This window comes from Ursus maritimus, unplaced genomic scaffold (genome assembly GCF_017311325.1).
Source record: "Ursus maritimus isolate PB19 unplaced genomic scaffold, ASM1731132v1 scaffold_19, whole genome shotgun sequence".
NCBI lineage: Eukaryota > Metazoa > Chordata > Mammalia > Carnivora > Ursidae > Ursus > Ursus maritimus.
In genome coordinates, this window is record NW_024424341.1 from 649,868 (window position 1) to 669,895 (window position 20,028).

Sequence of the window (20,028 nt, forward strand, 5' to 3'; positions counted from 1 at the left end):
TGAGGCAGGCGGGAGTCTGTCTGCCCATCGCTCACAGACGGCACCCGCCTCCTGAGGGCAGACCCCAGCCAGTGAGCCAGTTCTCCGACATGCTGAGTGGAAAGCAGGAGAACCCCCGCCCCCGAGAAGAGTTACAGGGACCGAGTTCTCCCCATGATAACCCTCCTTCCCGGCTGCAGTTTGCACCTCGTGACCTAGAATGCCCCAGAGTTACAGGGACCCGAGTCTCCCATGATAACCCTCCTTCCCCGGCTGCAGTTTGCACCCCGTGACCTAGAATGCCCCCTAACCACCCCGGTCCCCCCACACAAGGGCCCCATCCAGCACACACGGGGCAGTGTGGGGAGGGCCCAGGCTTCTGGTGGATCCCAAGTTCCCCAGCAGAGGGGCAGCTTTGGCTCCTGGTAGAGTTACAGGGACCCGAGTCTCCCATGATAACCCTCCTTCCCCGGCTGCAGTTTGCACCCCGTGACCTAGAATGCCCCCTAACCACCCCGGTCCCCCCACACAAGGGCCCCATCCAGCACACACGGGGCAGTGTGGGGAGGGCCCAGGCTTCTGGTGGATCCCAAGTTCCCCAGCAGAGGGGCAGCTTTGGCTCCTGGTTCGTGGAGTTTGGGGTGCATTTTCTCCCCCTTACCCTGCCTCTTCTCGAAGAAACAGCACAGTGGGCTTGTGTGCAGGGTTGGCAGGGTGTTTGTAGCGGGTCGGACAAGTGGAGGACGTGCACGTCCTGAGAGGCTGACACGGAACGGCTGAGCTGTTCCATCGTATCTGGTTAGTGCTCTGTGTTGATGCCTTTAGATGCCTCCAGCTCAGTCCATGTCGTGGTACTGCAAGGCTGGTTCGCTCCTCGAAGGGCCATGGCATGAAATGGAGGTCCCTAGAAGCAAGAAGAAAGGTACAGTACTGACGAGTCGGCCTCGATCTATTTATGTATTTCTAAACTGTGTTTGCCATTTATATCTGCACTGTTTGGAGGCGGGACGGGGAAGGAGGAATTGGAGTGTGCACACATGTATTTAATAGACGGAGACCGTCCTGTGTGAACCAGGACACTGGCGAGGGGCCGTCCCACCGCCTGGCGCGCGGTGGGCAGTGTGGGGAGGCACCTGAGCAGAGCGAACGGTCGGTGGGGGCCGAGGCAGAGCAGGCTTCACTGGCTGATCACACGGTGTCGAGACTGTCTCTGTTGCCACTGGAGGTGATGACGGGCGGCACGGCGCTGCCACCTCTGCTCTTGCCCTTTCCCTGTGAGCTGTGAGGTGGGAGGCAGGGGCTCCATGGCGCCAGGTCAGGCTGCGGGGTCTGAGGACGGCGTGGCATGAAATCTCCCCCTGTCTCCTCCACCGCCTCACAGAGAAGCAGGGTCCTGAGCGGAAGAGGATTAAGAAGGAGCCCGTCACCCGGAAGGCCGGACTGCTGTTTGGCATGGGGCTGTCTGGGATCCGAGCCGGCTACCCCCTCTCCGAGCGCCAGCAGGTGGCTCTCCTCATGCAGATGACTGCCGAGGAGTCTGCCAACAGCCCAGGTGAGCCCCCAGGGATGGGGTAGTCTTGGGGACGAGCGCCCATGCGAGGGCGTCCCCTTTTCCTCGTGGAAGCGTCCCAGGTCCTAGAGGCTTCTGTGACCAGGGACACCCCCCACTGAGCCCTTGCTTGTCCTCTCCTTGGTCTGCAGTAGACACAACACCAAAGCACCCCTCCCAGTCGACAGTGTGTCAGAAGGGGACGCCTAACTCTGCCTCAAAAACCAAAGACAAAGTGAACAAGCGAAACGAGCGCGGAGAGACACGCCTTCATCGCGCAGCCATCCGCGGGGATGCCCGGCGCATCAAGGAGCTCATCGGTGAGGGCGCAGATGTCAACGTGAAGGACTTCGCAGGTGAGCGCTCACAGAAGAACGAGAGGCTGGGCCCCCACCTCCACGGAGCCCTCTGGCCGAGTGAGCGTGTGCCAGGTCTCAGGAGGCACAGCCCAGACCTAGGGGTCAGCGTGGCCGGAGCCAGAGTGCGTGCATGGCCCCGGGGGGGGGGGGGGTCCTGCTTTTCGACCAGTGTAATTTGCTGTTTCTGAGAAGGGAGGAATCTGTATTTCGGGAAATATTTCGAAAGTAAGATCATTTTATTTTTCACTATTTTTAAGAGAATTGGGGAGTTTTTAGATGCCACCTGTTGTGTTCTGTCAACCCCAGTTGTGTGGTAGAGGGGTCTGCCTCTGGCTCTGTGCCTGTCAGCCCAGGACACCTTCCTGAGCCTGCCCTTGAACGTAGGACAGAAGTGGGGGTTTCTCCCCTGGCCTGAGGCAGCTGGGCCTGATTTACTTGAAGGGCCTGTGGGCGCGGTTTGGGACGGCCTCGTGTGCACAGGGTACTTGGCTGTGCCGCGTCGGCCGCAGATTGCCGCCCTGTTTGCTCCGCGTGCGGGGGGAACATAGACAAGCAGAGCAGTCTTCATGACGTGACAAACGTGTCTAGACTTTTCCCGCTGCCTTAGTTGATAGTTGTTTGGCCCAAACCTCATTTAGCACCTTTTTTTAAAAAAGCAGTTTTACTAGATGAGGATTTTCTGAAGGACTGGAATTTGTGTCCATGGGGTGGGCCCTGTTTGCACACTGACATTTGAGGCCCTGCTTCCTGGAGGCCGTTTGAGGTTCTAGCAGAAGCGGCCCCCAGGGGAGGCCTTCCGGCATGGCCTCAGCCCCGTGCTTCACCGAGGGCGTGCTCCCAAGCCTGCAGCTCTGGCGACAGGCTCCGCGTCCTCCCCCGGCGCCTCCTCAGCCTTCCCGTGCGTGGGACTGAGGCTGTGTCCACCAGTCCTCTGCTCCAGGTGGTCCTTGCAGGTGGTTATCTCCAGGGTCAGCAAGCTGCTCATCGTGGAGCAAACAAGGCGCCACAGTTAAGGACACTCAGGGCTTCCCGGGACCTATAGCCCTCCCGCGCAGGCGCCACCACCATCAGGGCCCCTGGAGAGTGCGGCCGCGGGACAGGACTGGTGTTCTTGAGGATTAAATAACATAGGTCCTAAGTGTCTGTTTCCAGGCTGGACAGCGCTGCATGAGGCGTGTAACCGCGGCTACTACGACGTCGCCAAGCAGCTGCTGGCCGCGGGGGCGGAAGTGAACACCAAGGGCCTGGATGACGACACCCCCCTGCACGATGCCGCCAACAACGGGCACTACAAGGTGGGCACCTCCCTGCACGTCCCCTGGCGGGCCTGCTGGCCTCCTCGGGCACCGTTGCGTTGTTCCGTGTCCGTTGTCCCTGCCGTCCCGCCGTCCCGCACACTTGCCCCCTCCCCCCACAGCCTGCTCTGCTCATCCTGGGTCAGCGCCTGGGTGGCCCCTTGCACCCCTCGCAGCCTGTGGACAGGGCCCCACTCTGGCCATGCAGGTGTGTCTGGGTGTTGGCAGGGGAATGACCATCCGCAGGGAGGAGGTTCAGGGGCTGCTGCCGCCTCATCCTTGTCCCCGTCCCTGTCCCTGTGGTACCCATGGTGATGCAGCACTGAGGGGTGTAGCCAGGACACGGGAGGACCGCTGTAACCAGTGCAGGAGCAGGGAGTGCTCAAGTGCGTAGTCTCCCCGAGAGGACCCAGCCCCTCGGGGAACAGGTGCCTTCAGGTCTGAAGCAGGAGATGCACAGACATGGGGAGGCTCTTGCTGCGGTCGCTCCCAGACCATCGTGAAGAGGCTCCGGCCGGAGACGGACAGTGGGGCATGGCGAGGACAGCGCCTCTAGACCAGAGTGCACCTCTCACGCTCCCTTGTAGCTGCCCTGCCCCGTCGCTTCTGGCAGATGCCGGGGGACTGGCAGCACCGAGCGTGTGACAAGCGATTGGAAGGTGACAGGTCACCACGGTGGGGGTGACTGGAGAAATCTGGATGCGGGTTATGTACTTAATGGTAGGGATTACAATTCGCTTTTTAGATAAGATAAAGGCATCGTGGTTTTTTGGTGTTTTAAGGTCCTTTTAGAGAAATGTACCAAAGATGTTTATGAAATGTTTGGGATATGCAAAAAACATCCAGGGCAGGGGATCGGGGACTGGGGGGAGGCTGGGGGTGACCTGAGGCTACCGGTGAGCTGGTAGCCAACAGAATGGGGAGGAAGGGGGCCGCCCTTTGAATCTCTATCCTTTTATAATTATTATTGTGAAACTATCTCACGGAGTAGATTGAAAGTATGGTGAGGGGTGCAGGGTAATGGCCCCCAGAGAGATCCCTGCCTGGGTCCTGGGACCTGTGAACCTGTGACCTCACACGGTGAGGGGACTCAGCAGGTGGGAGTAAGCAAAGGGTCAGGAAGTGGCGGCCTTGGGTTATCCATGTGGGCCCAGCGGCCTTCAGGGTCTGTGTGGCAGAAACCCTTTCCCAGCCAGGGCACAGTTACCGGCAGAGGCAGGAGGGAGGAGAGCACAAGGGCAGCTTGCCCTGCGTTGTTGGCCGTAGAGGAGGGGCCGGCAGACGTGGTGGCCTCCAGCAGTAGGGGCAGCCCTCAGTGGGCAAACGGCAGGGACACGGGACCAGAGTCCCAGCACTGGAAGGGGCCCCATGCGCCCGGAAAGGAAGAGGCCAACTCCACACACCTGGAGGGTCAGTGAGGTCGGTTTCAGACTTGGCGCATCAGAGGGCGTGGCGATTTGCTAGAGCGGGCAGCTGAGTCCCCATGAGGGGAGGCACGGTGTCCTGCGTGAGAATGGGCGTGGGAGCGATGAGGCTGTCCTTGTTAAAGGCTCTTTTCCACTGCATTATCTGGACCAAAGCTGCGACTGGATTCAGTATTTGCACTTGAGTCCAGGGAGCCAGCCACCGCAGGCGTGAGCAGCACAGTTGCTGGGTGTAGACAGTTGAACACAGCTGCTGAAATGTCACGCTACATGTCTATCATGCACAGGACCACCCTTACACGTGTAAGACTAAGCACGGAAGAGGCGATCTTATTTTCTAAAATGAATGAAAACACAAAATAAACCTACTTACAGAAGCTTGGTCTTTGTTTCCTCTTTTCTGTCAACCGCCCCCCCCCCGTCCCCCCTTGCCCCAGACTTCCAGAGCCCTTCCACACCCACCGAACCCTGCCAGACGGCAGCTCATTGGCGGGAGGGGATTGTGCATGTGAGGAGATTCAGGGGACGTGGGCACCCCGTGGAGAGGGAGGAGGACTTCTGCAGGAGCTGGGACCTGTCCCTGTGGCAGAGAGCTTGGAAGGGGGTGGGACACCACTAGGCTCCTTCCCGCAGGAGAGTCTCTGGTCTGGAGAGCCCACCGGGCCATGCTGTGTGCTCGGCTTCTGGTCCTTGGTGGGGGGACGCGGGGCAGGGTGCTGTTTGGCTACAGGTTTGCACAGACGGGTATAGCAGCACCCTCGTGTATCAGGAAGCTCCCTCATGTGCCTGTTGCTGTTTTGTAGGTGGTGAAGCTGTTGCTACGGTATGGGGGGAACCCTCAGCAAAGCAACAGGAAAGGCGAGACGCCACTAAAGGTGGCCAACTCCCCGACCATGGTGAATCTCCTGTTGGGCAAGGGGACCTACACGTCCAGCGAGGAGAGCTCAACCGGTCAGTGGCTGGGCGCCGGCTGGGGTGGGGGCACAGGGCACAGGCCTCCTTGTGCTGCTGCGGGGGGGCGCGGGGGGCCTCTCCGCCTCCACGGACCCTGTGCTTACAGGAGCTTCTGGACTGCCAGGACCCTGTCCCCGGGGGTTTCCGTGCCAGCAGTCCTGCAGGCTTCCTCCTTACGTGCCGGCCCTGTCTTCACAGAGACCTCTCTCTGGTTTCCTCCTGCCTCTGGTGGGCCTCCGATTGCAGTAAATCAGGCGAAGGGCTGCTCCTCCCTTCCCCCCGCTGCGAGGGCGGCCCGGGCCTCCTCTGCACCCTGCCCTCCCCATGTGCGTTGCTGTGACTCTGCCTCTGACCCCTTCCTCCCTGTCCCCAGCAGAGAGCTCAGAGGAGGAAGACGCCCCGTCGTTCGCACCTTCTAGCTCAGTTGATGGCAATAACACAGACTCTGAATTTGAGAAAGGCCTGAAGCACAAGGCTAAGAATCCGGAGCCCCAGAAAACTGTGACCCCCGTCAAGGATGAGTACGAGTTTGACGAGGATGACGAGCAGGACAGAGTCCCTCCAGTGGATGACAAACACTTACTGAAAAAGGATTACAGAAAAGAAACTAAGTCAAATAGTTTTATTTCTATTCCCAAAATGGAAGTGAAAAGTTACACTAAAAATAACACAATTGCACCAAAGAAAGCGGCTCATCGCATCTTGTCAGACACGTCGGACGAGGAGGACGTTGGTGTCACTGTGGGGACAGGAGAGAAGCTGAGACTCTCGGCGCACACGATATTGCCCAGTAACAAAACACGGGAACCTTCTAATGCCAAGCAGCAGAAGGAAAAAAATAAAGTGAAAAAGAAGCGAAAGAAAGAAACAAAAGGCAAAGAGGTGCGATTTGGGAAGAGGAATGATAAGTTCTGTTCATCTGAGTCAGATAGCGAGTCCTCGGAGAGCGGCGAGGACGACGGGGACTCAGTGGGGAGCTCTGGCTGCCTCAAGGAGTCCCCGCTGGTGCTGAAGGACCCCTCCCTGTTCAGCTCTCTGTCTGCCTCCTCCACCTCGTCCCACGGGAGCTCTGCTGCCCAGAAGCATAACCCTAGCCACGCAGACCCTCACACCAAGCACTGGCGGACAGACAATTGGAAAACCATTTCTTCTCCTGCCTGGTCAGAGGTCAGCTCTTTATCAGACTCCACAAGGACGAGACTGACGAGCGAGTCTGATTGCTCCTCTGAGGGCTCCAGTGTGGAGTCGCTGAAGCCTGTGAGGAAGAAGCAGGAGCACAGGAAGAGGGGCAGCCTGCAGAGCGCCCTGTCTGAGAAGAAGAACTCTTTCCATGCCAGTGTGGATGGCGCCATCCCCAAGCTGGACAAGGAGGGGAAGGTCGTCAAGAAACACAAAACGAAACACAAACACAAAAACAAGGAGAAAGGGTTGTGCTCGGTCAGTCAGGAACTCAAGTTGAAAAGCTTCACCTACGAGTATGAGGACTCCAAGCAGAGGTCTGAGAAGGCCATACTTCTGGACAACGATGTGTCCAGCGAGAACAAGTTGAAAGCCTTGAAGCACGACAGGGACCACTTCAAGAAGGAAGAGAGACTCGGCAAGATGAAGTCGGAGGAGAAGGAATGGCTCTTCAAAGAGGAGGTGGTCAAGGTCTCCAAGGATGAGAAGTCCCTGAAGAGAATCAAAGACATGAGCAGGTCCTTCCGAGAAGAAAAGGACCGTTTGAATAAAGCTGAAAAGGAGAAACTAGTGAAGGAGAAGTCTCCTAAAGAGGAAAAGCTGAGACTGTACAAAGAGGAAAGGAAGAAAAAGTCCAAAGACAGGCCCTCAAAGTTAGAGAAAAAGAATGACTTTAAAGAGGACAGACTTTCAAAGGAGAAAGAGAAGACTTTCAAAGAAGAGAAAGAAAAACTCAAGAAAGAAAAGGTTTATAAGGAAGACTCGTCTGCTTTTGATGAATACTGTAACAAAAGTCAGTTTCTGGAGAATGAAGATACCAAGTTCAGCCTCTCTGACGACCAGCAGGACAGGTGGTTTTCTGACCTGTCTGACTCATCCTTTGATTTCAAAGGGGACGACAGCTGGGATTCTCCAGTGACGGACTACAGGGACGTGAAGAGCGACCCTGTGGCCAGACTGATCCTGGAGACGGTGAAAGAGGACGGCAAGGACAAGAAGCGGGAAAACAAGGGCCGCGAAAAGCGAGACTATGGGGACAAGCGGAGTGACAGAGATGCTTTCTTCAGGAAGAAGGACAGGGACTGTCTGGACAAGAGCTGCGAGAGGAGGAAGGAGCAGATGGAGAAGCACAAAGGTGTCCCCAGCTGCCTCCCCGAGAAGGACAAGAAGAGGAGGGAGTCCGCTGAGGGTGGACGGGACAGGAAGGACCCCCTTGAGGGCGCCAAGGAGCGGAAGGACGGCAGGGCCAAGCCTGAGGAGGCGTACCGGGAGGAGCTGAAGGAACTGGGCAGCGAGGCTAGCTTCAAGGACAGGCCCGACTGCGACTTCGGGAAGGGCCTGGAGCCCTGGGAAAGGCTCCACGCTGCCAGAGAGAAAGAGAAGAAGGAAAAAGCGAAATTAGAGAAATACAAAGACAAGTCCAGTGACAAAGATAAAAGCGAAAAATCTATCCTTGAGAAATGTCAGAAGGACAAGGAATTTGATAAATGTTTTAAAGAGAAAAAAGATACCAAGGAGAAGCATAAAGACACACACAGCAAAGACAAGGAGAGGAAGGCATCTCTCGACCAAGTTAAAGAAAAGAGGGAGAAGACTTTCCCTGGGCTTCTTTCCGAGGACTTCCCTGAGAAGAAAGACGAGAAGAAGGGAAAGGAGAAGAGCTGGTACATTGCAGACATCTTTACCGACGAGAGCGAGGATGAGAAAGATGAATACACGGCCAGCGGGCTCAGACTCGGGGAGGCCGGGGACACGCCACGGGCGGACGGCCCTCTGGACACCGACCGGCACCGGAAGCACTCCGCCGACCGGCAGCACTCGGAGAAGCAGAAAGACCGGGAGCTCCGAGAAAAGAAAAAGGAGAAGGGGGCCACAGAAGGGGGCAAAGACAAGAAAGAGAAAGTCCTCGAGAAGCACAAAGACAAGAAGGATAAAGACTCTGCAGAAAAGTACAAGGACAGGAAAGACCGGACGTCTGTCGACTCCACTCAGGAAAAGAAAAACAAACAGAAGCCCCCAGAGAAGGTGGAGAGGAAGCCCCCTGCTGAGGACAAGGCCAAGAGCAGGCACCGGGAGAGGCCGGACAGGGAGCACTGCCGAGACAGGAAGGCGTCGAGGAGCGCAGAGGCTGAGAAGAGCCTGCTGGAGAAGCTGGAGGAAGAGGCCCTGCACGCGTACAGAGAGGACTCCAACGACAAGGCCAGCGAGGTGTCCTCAGACAGCTTCACGGACCGTGGGCAGGAGCCAGGCCTCAGCGCCCTCCTGGAGGTGTCCTTCACGGAGCCCCCGGAGGAGAAGGTCAAGGAGAAAGAGAGGCACAGACACTCTTCGTCCTCGTCCAAGAAAAGTCACGACCGAGACAGGATCAAGAAAGACAAGTCCGAGAAAAGAGAAAAGAGCGATGATTACAAGGACTCTGGTGGCAGGAAGGACCCCAGCCAGTACGACAAGGACTTCTCAGACGCTGACACTTACGGGATCCCTTACGGCACAAAAGCCGACGCAGAGGACGGGTTAGATAAAGCCATTGAGCTTTTCTCCACTGAGAAGAAAGATAAGAACGATTCTGAAAGAGAACCCTCTAAGAAAGTAGAGAAGGAGCTGAAGCCCTATGGGTCCAGTGCCGCCAGCGCCCTCAAGGAGAGGAGGAGGAGGGAGAAGCACCGGGAGAAGTGGAGGGACGACAGGGACAAGCACAGGGACAGGCATGGGGACGGGCTCCTGCGGCACCACAAGGACGAGCAGAAACCTGTGGCCAGGGACAAGGACAACCCTCCAAACCCTCTCAGAGACAAGTCCAGGGAGGAGAGCCTGAAACTCAGCGAGACCAAACTGAAGGAGAAGTTCAAGGAAAACCCCGAAAAAGAGAAGGGTGACCCGGCAAAGGTCAGCAATGGAAACGAGAAGCTGCCAGTGTCCAGAGACCCGGCCAAGAGAGACGCCCGGCCCAGAGAGAAGCTGCTGGGTGACGGTGACCTGATGATGACCAGCTTCGAGCGCATGCTCTCCCAGAAGGACCTGGAGGTTGAGGAGCGCCACAAGCGGCACAAGGAGAGGATGAAGCAGATGGAGAAGATGAGGCACAGGTCCGGAGACCCGAAGCTCAAGGAGAGGGTGAAGCCCGCCGAGGACGCACGCAAGAAGAGTCTGGATGTCCCTCCAAAGAAGCCACTGGCGCTGGACCCCGCCCTGAAGGACAAGAAGCTCAAGGAGTCTGCCCCTGCCCTGCCAGCCACCGAGAACAAGCCCCACCCGGGACCAGCTGTGGACACCAGGGACTGGTTGGCGGGACCGCACATGAAAGAGGTCCTGCCTGCTTCTCCCAGGCCTGACCAGGGCCGGCCCACCGGGGTCCCCACACCCGCATCCGTGGTGTCGTGCCCCAGCTACGAGGAGGCCATGCACACGCCCAGGACGCCGTCCTGCAGCGCCGACGACTACTCCGACCTCATTTTTGACTGTGCAGACCCCCAGCCCGCGTCCAGCACGTCCGCCAGCGCCTGCTCCCCCTCCTTCTTCGACAGGTTCTCTGTGGCAGCGAGTGGGATTCCGGAGACCGCGAGCCAGACGCCCACAAGGCCGTTGTGCACAAGCCTTTACCGTTCAGTCTCCGTCGACATCAGGAGGACCCCCGAGGAAGAATTCAGCACTGGGGACAAGCTGTTCAGACAGCAGAGTGTCCCCACTGCGTCCAGTTACGACTCACCTGGGCAGCCCCTGGAGGACAAGGCCCCTGGGCCCCCAGGCCCTGCCGAGAAGTTCGCCTGCTTGTCTCCGGGGTATTACTCCCCGGACTATGGCATCCCCTCCCCCAAAGCAGACACTCTGCACTGCCCGCCTGCGGCCGTGGTCAACGTCACCCCCTCCCCAGAGGGTGCCTTCTCTGGTTTACAAGCAAAGTCCCCCCCTCCACACAGAGATGAGCTGTTGGCCCCATCCATGGAGGGCGCCCTGCCCCCTGACTTGGGCATCCCCCTGGATGCCACAGAGGACCAGCAGGCCACTGCCGCCATTATCCCCCCGGAGCCCAGCTATCTGGAGCCGCTGGACGAGGGGCCCTTCAGCACTGTCATCACGGAGGAGCCCGTCGAGTGGGCGCACCCAGCGGCCTCGGAGCAGGGCCTCTCCTGCAGCCTGATTGGGGGCACCCCTGAGAACCCTGTCAGCTGGCCTGTGGGGCCGGACCTCCTGCTTAAGTCCCCACAGCGACTCCCAGAGTCCCCGCAGCATTTCTGCCCCAATGAGGCCCTCCACCCGGCTGCCCCCGGGCCCTTTGGCGCCACGGAGCCCCCTTACCCAGGCTCCCCTGACTCGTACCCTCTGTCGGCCACCGAGTCTGGACTTGAGGGCGCCAAAGGCGACGCGGTGGAGGCGGTCCCGGCCTCAGTCTCTGCCCCAGAGGAACCACCCGCCTTTGCCCCTGCCTCCAGGCTGGAGCCCTTTTTCACCAACTGCAAACCGCTTCCGGAAGCTCCCCCCGACATGGCCCCGGAGCCTGCGTGTTTGACCACCGTGACTCAGGTGGAGGCTCTGGGGCCCATGGAAAGTAACTTCCTGGAGAACGGGCATGACCTGTCGGCCCTCGGCCAGGTGGAGCCGGTGCCCTGGCCTGACGGCTTCCCCAACTCTGAGGACGACCTAGATCTCGGGCCCTTCTCGCTGCCAGAGCTCCCCCCTCTTCAAGCTAAAGACGTTTCTGATGATGTCGAAACAGAACCTATAGAGGAGACTGCCCTCGTTCCTCCAGAAGAGAGCCCTGCGGGGCCCCCTGTGGTCCCGAATGGCGGGGATGTCCCTGCGTCAGCTGCTGAGGAGCAGCCTATGCTGCCCCCCGACCAGGGGGCTCCCCGGCTCCCCGCCGAGCCTGAGCCCGAGCCCGAGCCCCCCGCGGAGCCCAAGCCAGATGCCTTGTTGGAAGCTGCGGTAGAGGCGGGGGCCGTGTCGGAGGGGAGGGTCCCCGAGGACTCTGACTCCAGCCTGGGGCCCGCACCGGCACCCCCCGAGCAGCGTCCACCAGGGAGTGGAGAGGAGGAGGCCGAGGGCCAGGATCTCCCGGCCGCGTCCCACAGCGGGCCCGACGCCCCCGTGGATGGCCCGGCACCGGCGCACACGGTGGATGGGGCTGGCCCCCTCGACGGTGCCTGCCTCGAGGGACCGCTGGGCAGCCTCCAGCCCGAAGCCACGGAACCAGAGCCCAAACCCGCGGCCGAAGCCCCGAAGGCCCCCAAAGTGGAGGAGATCCCCCAGCGCATGACCAGGAACCGGGCCCAGATGCTGGCCAACCAGAGCAAGCAGAGCTCGTCCCCCTCGGAGAAGGAGCCCGCCCCCGCCCCCGCCCCCAGAGCGAAGGGCCGCTGCTGTGAGGAGGAGGACCCCCAGGCCCAGCACCCACGCAAGCGCCGCTTCCAGCGCTCCAGCCAGCAGCTGCAGCAGCAGATGAACACGTCCACGCAGCAGACGCGGGAGGTGATCCAGCAGACGCTGGCCGCCATCGTGGATGCCATCAAGCTGGACGACATTGAGCCCTACCACAGCGACAGGTCCAACCCGTACTTCGAATACTTGCAGATCAGGAAGAAGATCGAGGAGAAGCGCAAGATCCTTTGCTACATCACGCCCCAGGCGCCCCAGTGCTACGCCGAGTACGTCACCTACACGGGTTCCTACCTCCTGGATGGCAAGCCGCTCAGCAAGCTGCACATCCCCGTGGTGAGTACCCCGCGGGCCGCGTGAGCGCAGACGGCACGCCAGCAGGGCGCCCGGGCTTGGTGCCCTCCCAGGGACCACCCTCCAACACGGTGGTCCTTGCTGACATAGCCCCTCCGGGTCACCAGGCCTGCTCACTTGGCCTTGTGAGTGTCCTTCCTCCTCACCTGGGACTAACCCACCTCCTGCGTCCGGCCCACCGATGCAGCCGTACCGCGTCCCGCCACTCGGGGGCCCCCTCTGGGCCCCTCGAACACCCCAGTGCCTCCACGGACACGTAGGCCTGGCCCGTCTGAGGCCCTCCATGCTTCGGTCCTGGTTCCCAGTGGTCCCACGTTGCTGATGCGAAGCCAGGCCTCCATTCTCCTTACACTGGAGCGCTGAGTAGCTCTGACCCCCTCCCTACCTCCTCCAAGTGCACCCTTCATGGGGCTCATGGGACTCTCCACCCACAGGGCCTGTCGCTAGGCCCCTAGCCCCACCCGTGGCCTCTGCAGCCAGAGCCTCTGGTCCCTTTCGTCTGTTCCATTGCCTTGGCCGTCTGATCGTTCTCCATTGACACGCAGTGACCCCATGTCTGTGCACATGTGACCTGTCCAAACCCCGCCATGCACACTGCCTCCCAGCCCCCTTGAGTCCACATCCGGGCCATCAGGCACACGTCTTGCATGTCCTGCTTCTCCCGTTGCACACGCTTCCCCTGGGTGGTTCCTGCCTCCTACTGGCACAGCAGAGCCAGACCTCAGCCTTCCTCTGCTCACTCCCAGCCCACCCGGCCTGCTCCCCGGGTGCTGCCTGTCCACACCATGTGCAGGTGACACCGTCACACCTTGAAGAAAAGCCAGAACTTCTGTGTTACACCGTGAGGCTCTCCTAGGGAAGGCCCAGGCACGCAGCCCGTGTCACCAGTCTCGGGGGGGGGGGTCACACTGGATGTGTGTGCTCTGAAAGTTGGTGTCTGAGTTGGCTCCCCACCAGGCAGAAAGCTCAGCGAACCAGGACCGACATCCAGTGTCTTCTGATTGAGGACAAGTGGCTCTGAGCTCCAAGGGCGAGGCTGTGGGGGCCCAATGCCTGGGCCGTCCCCGTCCCCCGCATGCCCGGGCCAGCACTTTGGTTGGGGAGTAGGGGGAGCTAGCTTTGAGCCCAGCGGGCTGTCCCTGCACGGCTCTCCTTGATCCCAGGGTGCCCTGGGCAGGAGAGTGAGGCAGCTTTGCCGTCTCGTCTCGGCCCTGGGGCCGGGGAGAGTCAGCTGCTTTGTCTCGTCTGGGACGCTAGACCCTGAAAAAATCTGGTCTGAGGTTTCTGTTCAGTGAGATGTTTGGTTGCCTTTTTTGTTTAAATTTTAGTTTTCAAAACGGTACCATGAGCATCATGGCAAGTTTGGGAAAGGGAGAACAGTAGGGGTCACTGTGGTTTGTGTAACTTGGGCTTATCTTCCACTGGGTCTCACACCTCTGTTTCCCTTCCCGTCGTCACACCGCGGGGCACCCAGGCTGTTCGGGGAGGGCGGGCAGAGGGCGGGCATTCCGGTTGTGGGTTCACAGCCCCACCAACCCCCACTCCCCACGATTGCAGATTGCGCCCCCTCCCTCTCTGGCGGAGCCCCTGAAGGAGTTGTTCAAGCAGCAGGAGACGGTGCGGGGGAAGCTGCGTCTACAGCACAGCATCGAGCGGGTAAGCGGTGGCTGTGGGCGCGGGGCCTCGGGCCGGGTCGCATCGGGCCCCGCGGGAGTCCTGGCTCATCTGGCTCCTCTCCTCCAGGAAAAGCTCATTGTCTCCTGCGAGCAGGAGATCCTGCGGGTTCACTGCCGGGCGGCGAGGACCATCGCGAACCAGGCGGTGCCGTTCAGTGCCTGCACCATGCTGCTGGACTCGGAGGTCTACAACATGCCTCTGGAAAGTCAGGTGGGTGGGCACGCACGGTCCTGCTGCCTGAGAAGTGCTGCACCGTCCGGGCTTAGGCTGCACCCCAGGCCGTGAGCGGCAAGACCTGCGTCCCCCAGATCTAGTCGGCCCCGGGGCCGGAGAGGCAGGGGCGACCCGACAGCAGCACGTTCAGCACGGGGGTACGTGTTCATTCCAGGTCCTCACGGGCCCCTGGTCACTGGGCTGGTCCTCAGTGAGTGTCGGTCAGTCACTGAAATTTTCCTTAAAAACAAACGTACTTAGGATGAGTCACCCCTAGAGCCGCTACCGGGGCGGGGGGGGTGCTGCCCCAGGGAAGGCCCCCTTCGGAAGCCGTCGTGCCGTGGGCGGGCAGAGCAGGGCGCTGCGGCTGAGGGCCAGGAGGTGACCGAGCGCGCAGCCCCCACCGCAGCTGTGCTCTGTCCACGCGAGGTGGTCAGCCTTCCTCGCCTGCCGTGGTTGCAGGACGGCTCCCAGGGGTGTCCCGAGTGCCCGGCAGGGGCCTCACCTACTGGCAACTCCCAGTGTAGACCTGTCCGTGGCTGCGGTGTCCCCACCTTGCCCCCTCCTCCTGCTGCCTGTCGCACTCAGGCTTGGGGCCAGACTCTCTGTCACGGGTTGCTCCCCAGTTGATTCTGTTCCTCCACAACTACCATGAGACTTCTTAAAACCACCCAGAATGTGTCAGTTTGGGCCTGCACCCCCCGCACCCTGTTCAGCTGGACTCTTGCTCAGAACACTGGTGACCCCCTGTGCCCCGCGGGCCAGCGTGAGCTCCCGCTGCGCTCCAGACTCATGAGCAGTGCTCTCAGGTTGGCTGCGTGCGGACAGAGGTGGTCCAGGGATTTTTTAAAACACTCTTTATTAGTGCATTAAGGGTTTTCCATGCACTTACATACAGTCTTTAAGAATACATGTTAAAAACTTGCCCCATCAGGGAAGCCTGGCGAGCTCAGTAGGGCGTGCAACCCTTACTGTCAGGGTCATGAGTTCGAGCCCCACATTGGGCGTGAAGCCTACTGAAAATTTTAAAAAATGAAGTTTCCCCATTAACCTATTGTCTGAAACAAAACAGTAGTCCATGAAACATAGAAGGGTTAGGGCCTGAAGGACTCCTTCAGGGATTTTTTGTGTGTCTGAAAGCAAGCATCTTGGTGACTTTATGAGCAAGAGGTAAGGCTTCAGGCTGCAGCCTCCACCCTCCCGTGTGTCCCTGGGGGACCACACATGGGGCCAAGGGGAGAGACTTTGCCCAGTGAAGGCCACGCAGAAGACCCAGACCGTGGGGGCCTGTGAGACCACCTGCCGGCTGCTCCTCGGGCCTGAGGCTTACCTGTTTGTGGACCCGTTGCTGGGCACGGGCTGCGGTGTGTGAGGATAGTGATGTCAAGTTGGCACACTCCCTGCAGCGTGACGCCGCCTCGGGCCTCTCGTGGTCCTTTTCACAGAAAGTTACATACAAACAGAAGAAATGGAAATATACGCCCGTTCCGGCTTGACCGTGTGCCTCCGCGGGGCTCCCGAGGACATGGCGTCCATGTCTGTCTGCGCCCAGCACGCACACCCCCGCTCTTGCAGCAGCCTCCTGGGGGTGGGGGTGGGGAATGTGGAGGGAGGCTCGTGCCAGTCAGTCCTGCAACAGGATTGCTCACGCGGACTCCGGAGTAAGGCTGCGGCTTTCAGTCTGCGCGTGAGCCGTCTGCCCGGCTCTTCTCCACCCAGTGTCCACATCTGCTCTCTTCTTCAGGGGGATGAGAACAAGTCCGTGCGCGACCGGTTCAATGCCCGCCAGTTCATTTCCTGGCTCCAGGACGTGGACGACAAGTATGACCGCATGAAGGTGAGGGCCCTGTGTCTCCCTAAGCTGCACCTGGGCTGGGGGTCCCAGCAGGTGTCTGGGGTGGAGAGAGGGGTGGCTGCTGCTGGGTCCCCTGTTTGGAAATGACAGTGTCAGACCCTCTGAACCCAGCGGATACTTTCAGGGGAGCTGAGGTCTCCCCGCCCCCATGTTGCCTCCTTAGAGTGTCTTCCCTCCTGTCCAGGTGTGCGGGGAGCAGCTCCTGTCACCAGCTGGCGGTCAGACCTCTGTGGGACCCCACCTTGAGCCCTCCTCAAAGGTCACAGCATACACCCAGCACCACTGCTCTGGACGTGCTGACCAGTGCAGCAGGCAGAGGATGGGTGGGAGATAGAGAAAGATTAGCAAGTAAGAAGTACACCCTCGTCCACAGGTGCCAGGGTCGCCCACTGCAGAACTGAACGCCAGTCACAGATGGGACACTAGGGTCAGTGCCACCCCCTGGGAAGCTCCAGGAGGCAGGGTCCAGAGGGCCATGCCCGCTCTTGTCACTAGAGCTCTGGGGCTGGTGGAGGGCGGGTGCGCCTGTTCTCAGAGAGGAAGACACTGTTTTCAGGGTGCCTTACCTGCATCCCCTCCCCTCACGGACCCGTGGCCACGGCGCCACAGCAGCGCACTCGGGGACGTGCCGGCGTGGAGTAGACAGCCCAGAGCAGAGAGTAAGGAGCCCACGTGGCGTCCGTGGCCCCGGGCTCGTCCCTGGGGAGCTCCAGGACGATGGCACACACGGTCACGCCAGCCAGGCCCGGGGGCTGCGCAGGGAAGGCTTTCCTGTGACAAGGGAAAGTCGTCCTGACTATTAAAGTGAGACGTTGTGCCTTAAAAACACCAGTCTGACGACCTTAACGCAGAACTTACAAACCAGTGAGAAAAAGGGTGACTCGGAAAAGAAACGGAGGGGTCCCGGGTGGTGCACTCGGTCGAGCGTCAGACTCTCGGTTCTGGCTCGGGTGGCCGTCTCGGGGTCGTGGGATGGAGCCCTGCGTCGGGCTCAGCACCGAGTCGGCTTGAGAGTCTCTCCCCTTCTGCCCCGCCCCCGCGCTTGCGCCTGCGCTCTCAGATAATCTTTAAAAAAAAAAAAAAAAAAGGTGCACGGAGTCCGCGCGGATTTAGAGCCGTGGCCGCCACGCCGCAGTGCACAGCGGTTTGTTGGAGAAGACTGAAGATGGAGGGTTTCACCCCGATCCCCTCAGCACACTTTAAACCGAAGGATTTTAAGGCAAACGAGACACACGCTCTGGCCTCCGTGCTTGTGCGCACATCTGAAAACGTTGGGCCGCGAGGAGACCTCGTCACACTGTTCACGTCCACCCTCTGCTCGCAAACCACGCGCGACCCCAGATCCATTCATGCCGCCTCCTGTCCTGTCCCACCTCAGCGACCCCGTCAGAGAACCTCTCAACTTTCCACCTGCTCCTGACGGGACATAGCACACCCCCGAATACAAAACGCTTCAAACCCTAGATAACTGGTTTTACGTGTTTCATGTGTTTTTTAATGTTTACTTTTAAAAGACATAAATCCAGAGCCCCTGGCTGGCTTGGTGGATAGAGCATGTGACTATTCATCTTGGGGTCATGAGTTCAAGCCCCATATTCGGCGTGGAGCCTACTTAAAATTTTAAATTTTTTTTTTTAAAGGCATAATTGGGGCACCTGGGTGGCTCAGTCAGTGAAGCGTCTGGCTTTGGCTCAGGTCATGATCCCGGGGTCCTGGGATGGAGCCCCATGTTGGGCTCCCTGGCTTGGCTTGCTCTAAAATAAATAAAATCTTTAAAAATTTTTTAAAAATAATAAAAAGCATAATTTGTACTGGAAGTGAAACTAAGATCACCAGCCCTAAATAATTGTAAAATGAAAATGGCAAAGAACAGATACAGATTTTAATTAGACGCTACTGTGAAACCTGGGGGTGGGGCACCGCGTAGGGACAGGGGACAGACACCCGTGTGGTCAGCACCGCTACCGAGCTGCGCGGGTGCCAGGGGCGCGATGAGCCCCCTGCGTGCAGAGGCTGGGGGTGCTCAGGTGGCCTGCGGGGGGAACAGGGCTGGCCTCCCTTGGGCAGCTGGGGGGAGCGGGGTCTTGCCTCAGCTCCCTCACCTGCTGTGTTTCCCGCGCAGACGTGTCTCCTGATGCGGCAACAGCACGAGGCTGCGGCGCTCAACGCCGTGCAGAGGATGGAGTGGCAGCTGAAGGTCCAGGAGCTGGACCCCGCCGGGCACAAGTCCCTGTGTGTGAACGAGGTGCCCTCCTTCTACGTGCCCATGGTTGACGTCAACGATGACTTCGTGCTTCTGCCAGCCTGACGCACCGCGGGACGGCCGCACAGGACACAGGCGAGGGCCACACGCGTCTGCCCGGCGCTGCTGCCGCGTCCAGACAGTGGAGGGAGACCTTGTCCCTCAGGTGGGGACACCCAGGGAGAGACCCCGCACTTTGCCCCCTGGAGTGAGGCTCTTTTCTACCAGCTGCCGCGGGAGGCCGAGGAGATCTCGGGGATGCAGACGCGGACACGGCGGCCCGGGGTCTGCTCTCTAGCCGGCTGCACGGGCATTTCAGGAGCTGCGGAACCGAGCGTATTTTTTAAAATTTCTCGTTCCATTCTGATCAACTAAAAGAAAGAAAATTAAGGCGCCCACCCCTAGAAACTGTGCCCTCCAGGTCGGAGGGCAGGGAGAGCGCGGTCCCGGCTGCTGTCCTGCTGTCACGGGCCTCAGTCGGGCTGGGACGCTGTCGGGGGGGGAGGGAAGGGCCCAGCCGCGCCGGCCACAGACGGACACAGAGCCAGGACTCGGGTTGTGTTTTTAATGGAGTCAAATCCACGTGGTTTGTATATTTTTTCCTTTAATCTTGGGCATTTTGTTTCTCTTTCTGAGAACATAACTTGAAACACTACAGAGCCAATAATCCTATAAAAAGTGTACCCGTAAACGCTGTACAGTTTTATACACGTTCACAATGTACTTTTGCTGCCTTCTAGATAATTTATTTTGCAACACATTACTGCACAGTTGTAAATAACTTCTGTAACACCACTTCAGTTATGTGTAAAGAAATAAATAAATTAATTAAATGCTCTTTGTACATGACAGGCCCCTCTCCAGAAGGGGCCGACATGCAGGACTGAGCTGAGGGGTCGCTCTGCGTCTTCAACGGTTTTCCTCCCCAATTAGTACCTTTTAATTTTGAAACATTTTCCCTCCTTTCCCAAGCCTCCCCGCACCCCCTCCCAAGCTGCACGGCTCAGCCCGGGGGAGGCCAGGGGAGGCCCTGTGCTCATCCTGCCCCACACCCCAGGCAGTCAAGAGCAGGGCAGGGGGCATAGGGGAGAGAAAGGCCCGATGGGACTCCGCCAGCCAGCTGTCCCCCAGGGCCTGGCACGAGTAGGAAGGAAACGAGCTGCTCGCGACCGGGGCAGCGGATCCTGGGCTGCATGGCCTGGAGAGACCAGCGGCTGGCAGATCTCCCGGTGAGGCCGCGGCTGCGGGGTCCGCACTGGGAGACCCCCCTGTGCTGGCCAGCACCAGCTCGGAGGAGAATGGGAGATGTGCGCCCCGTCTGGCAGAGCGGACAGAGCACGCGCTCGTGCTCCTCAGAGGAGACGCTACGGGGATGGGACGGAGCTGGCCTGGGGCCGCCTCCTGAACAAAGTGCCTCCCTCCCAGAGACCACCATCGCCTCACGCAATCCTGGCTCGCACGGTCGCCCCCACACACCCAGGGCACTGGGGACACGTGGGTGTGGAGGTGCAGGGGATGGGGTGGGCCTTCTCCTCACCCACGTTCTGGAGCCCCTCACCTGCTCCTGTTCCTGTT

The 20,028-nt window shown here is 59.6% G+C and overlaps 1 protein-coding gene across 12 annotated transcripts in view; it reads left to right on the plus strand.

The window, feature by feature from the left end:
* Positions 1-19,290, plus strand: part of ANKRD11 (ankyrin repeat domain 11) — a 186,799-nt gene extending 167,509 nt beyond the window's left edge. For 5 of the 12 annotated variants that reach the window (XM_040633146.1, XM_040633147.1, XM_040633148.1 and 2 more), the window contains 9 exons: positions 1,361-1,531; positions 1,681-1,884; positions 3,040-3,182; positions 5,410-5,557; positions 5,934-12,448; positions 14,024-14,122; positions 14,210-14,353; positions 16,101-16,193; positions 18,334-19,290. In XM_040633146.1, coding sequence (XP_040489080.1) covers positions 1,361-1,531; positions 1,681-1,884; positions 3,040-3,182; positions 5,410-5,557; positions 5,934-12,448; positions 14,024-14,122; positions 14,210-14,353; positions 16,101-16,193; positions 18,334-18,519 — 7,703 coding nt within the window. In that variant the 3' untranslated portion in view covers positions 18,520-19,290. Of the gene's footprint in view, positions 1-804; positions 902-1,360; positions 1,532-1,680; positions 1,885-3,039; positions 3,183-5,409; positions 5,558-5,933; positions 12,449-14,023; positions 14,123-14,209; positions 14,354-16,100; positions 16,194-16,395; positions 16,639-18,333 lie in introns of all 12 variants that reach the window. The other 7 variants (XM_040633154.1, XM_040633156.1, XR_005835549.1 and 4 more) reach the window with 6 other exon arrangements.
* Positions 19,291-20,028: the final 738 nt, after the last annotated feature.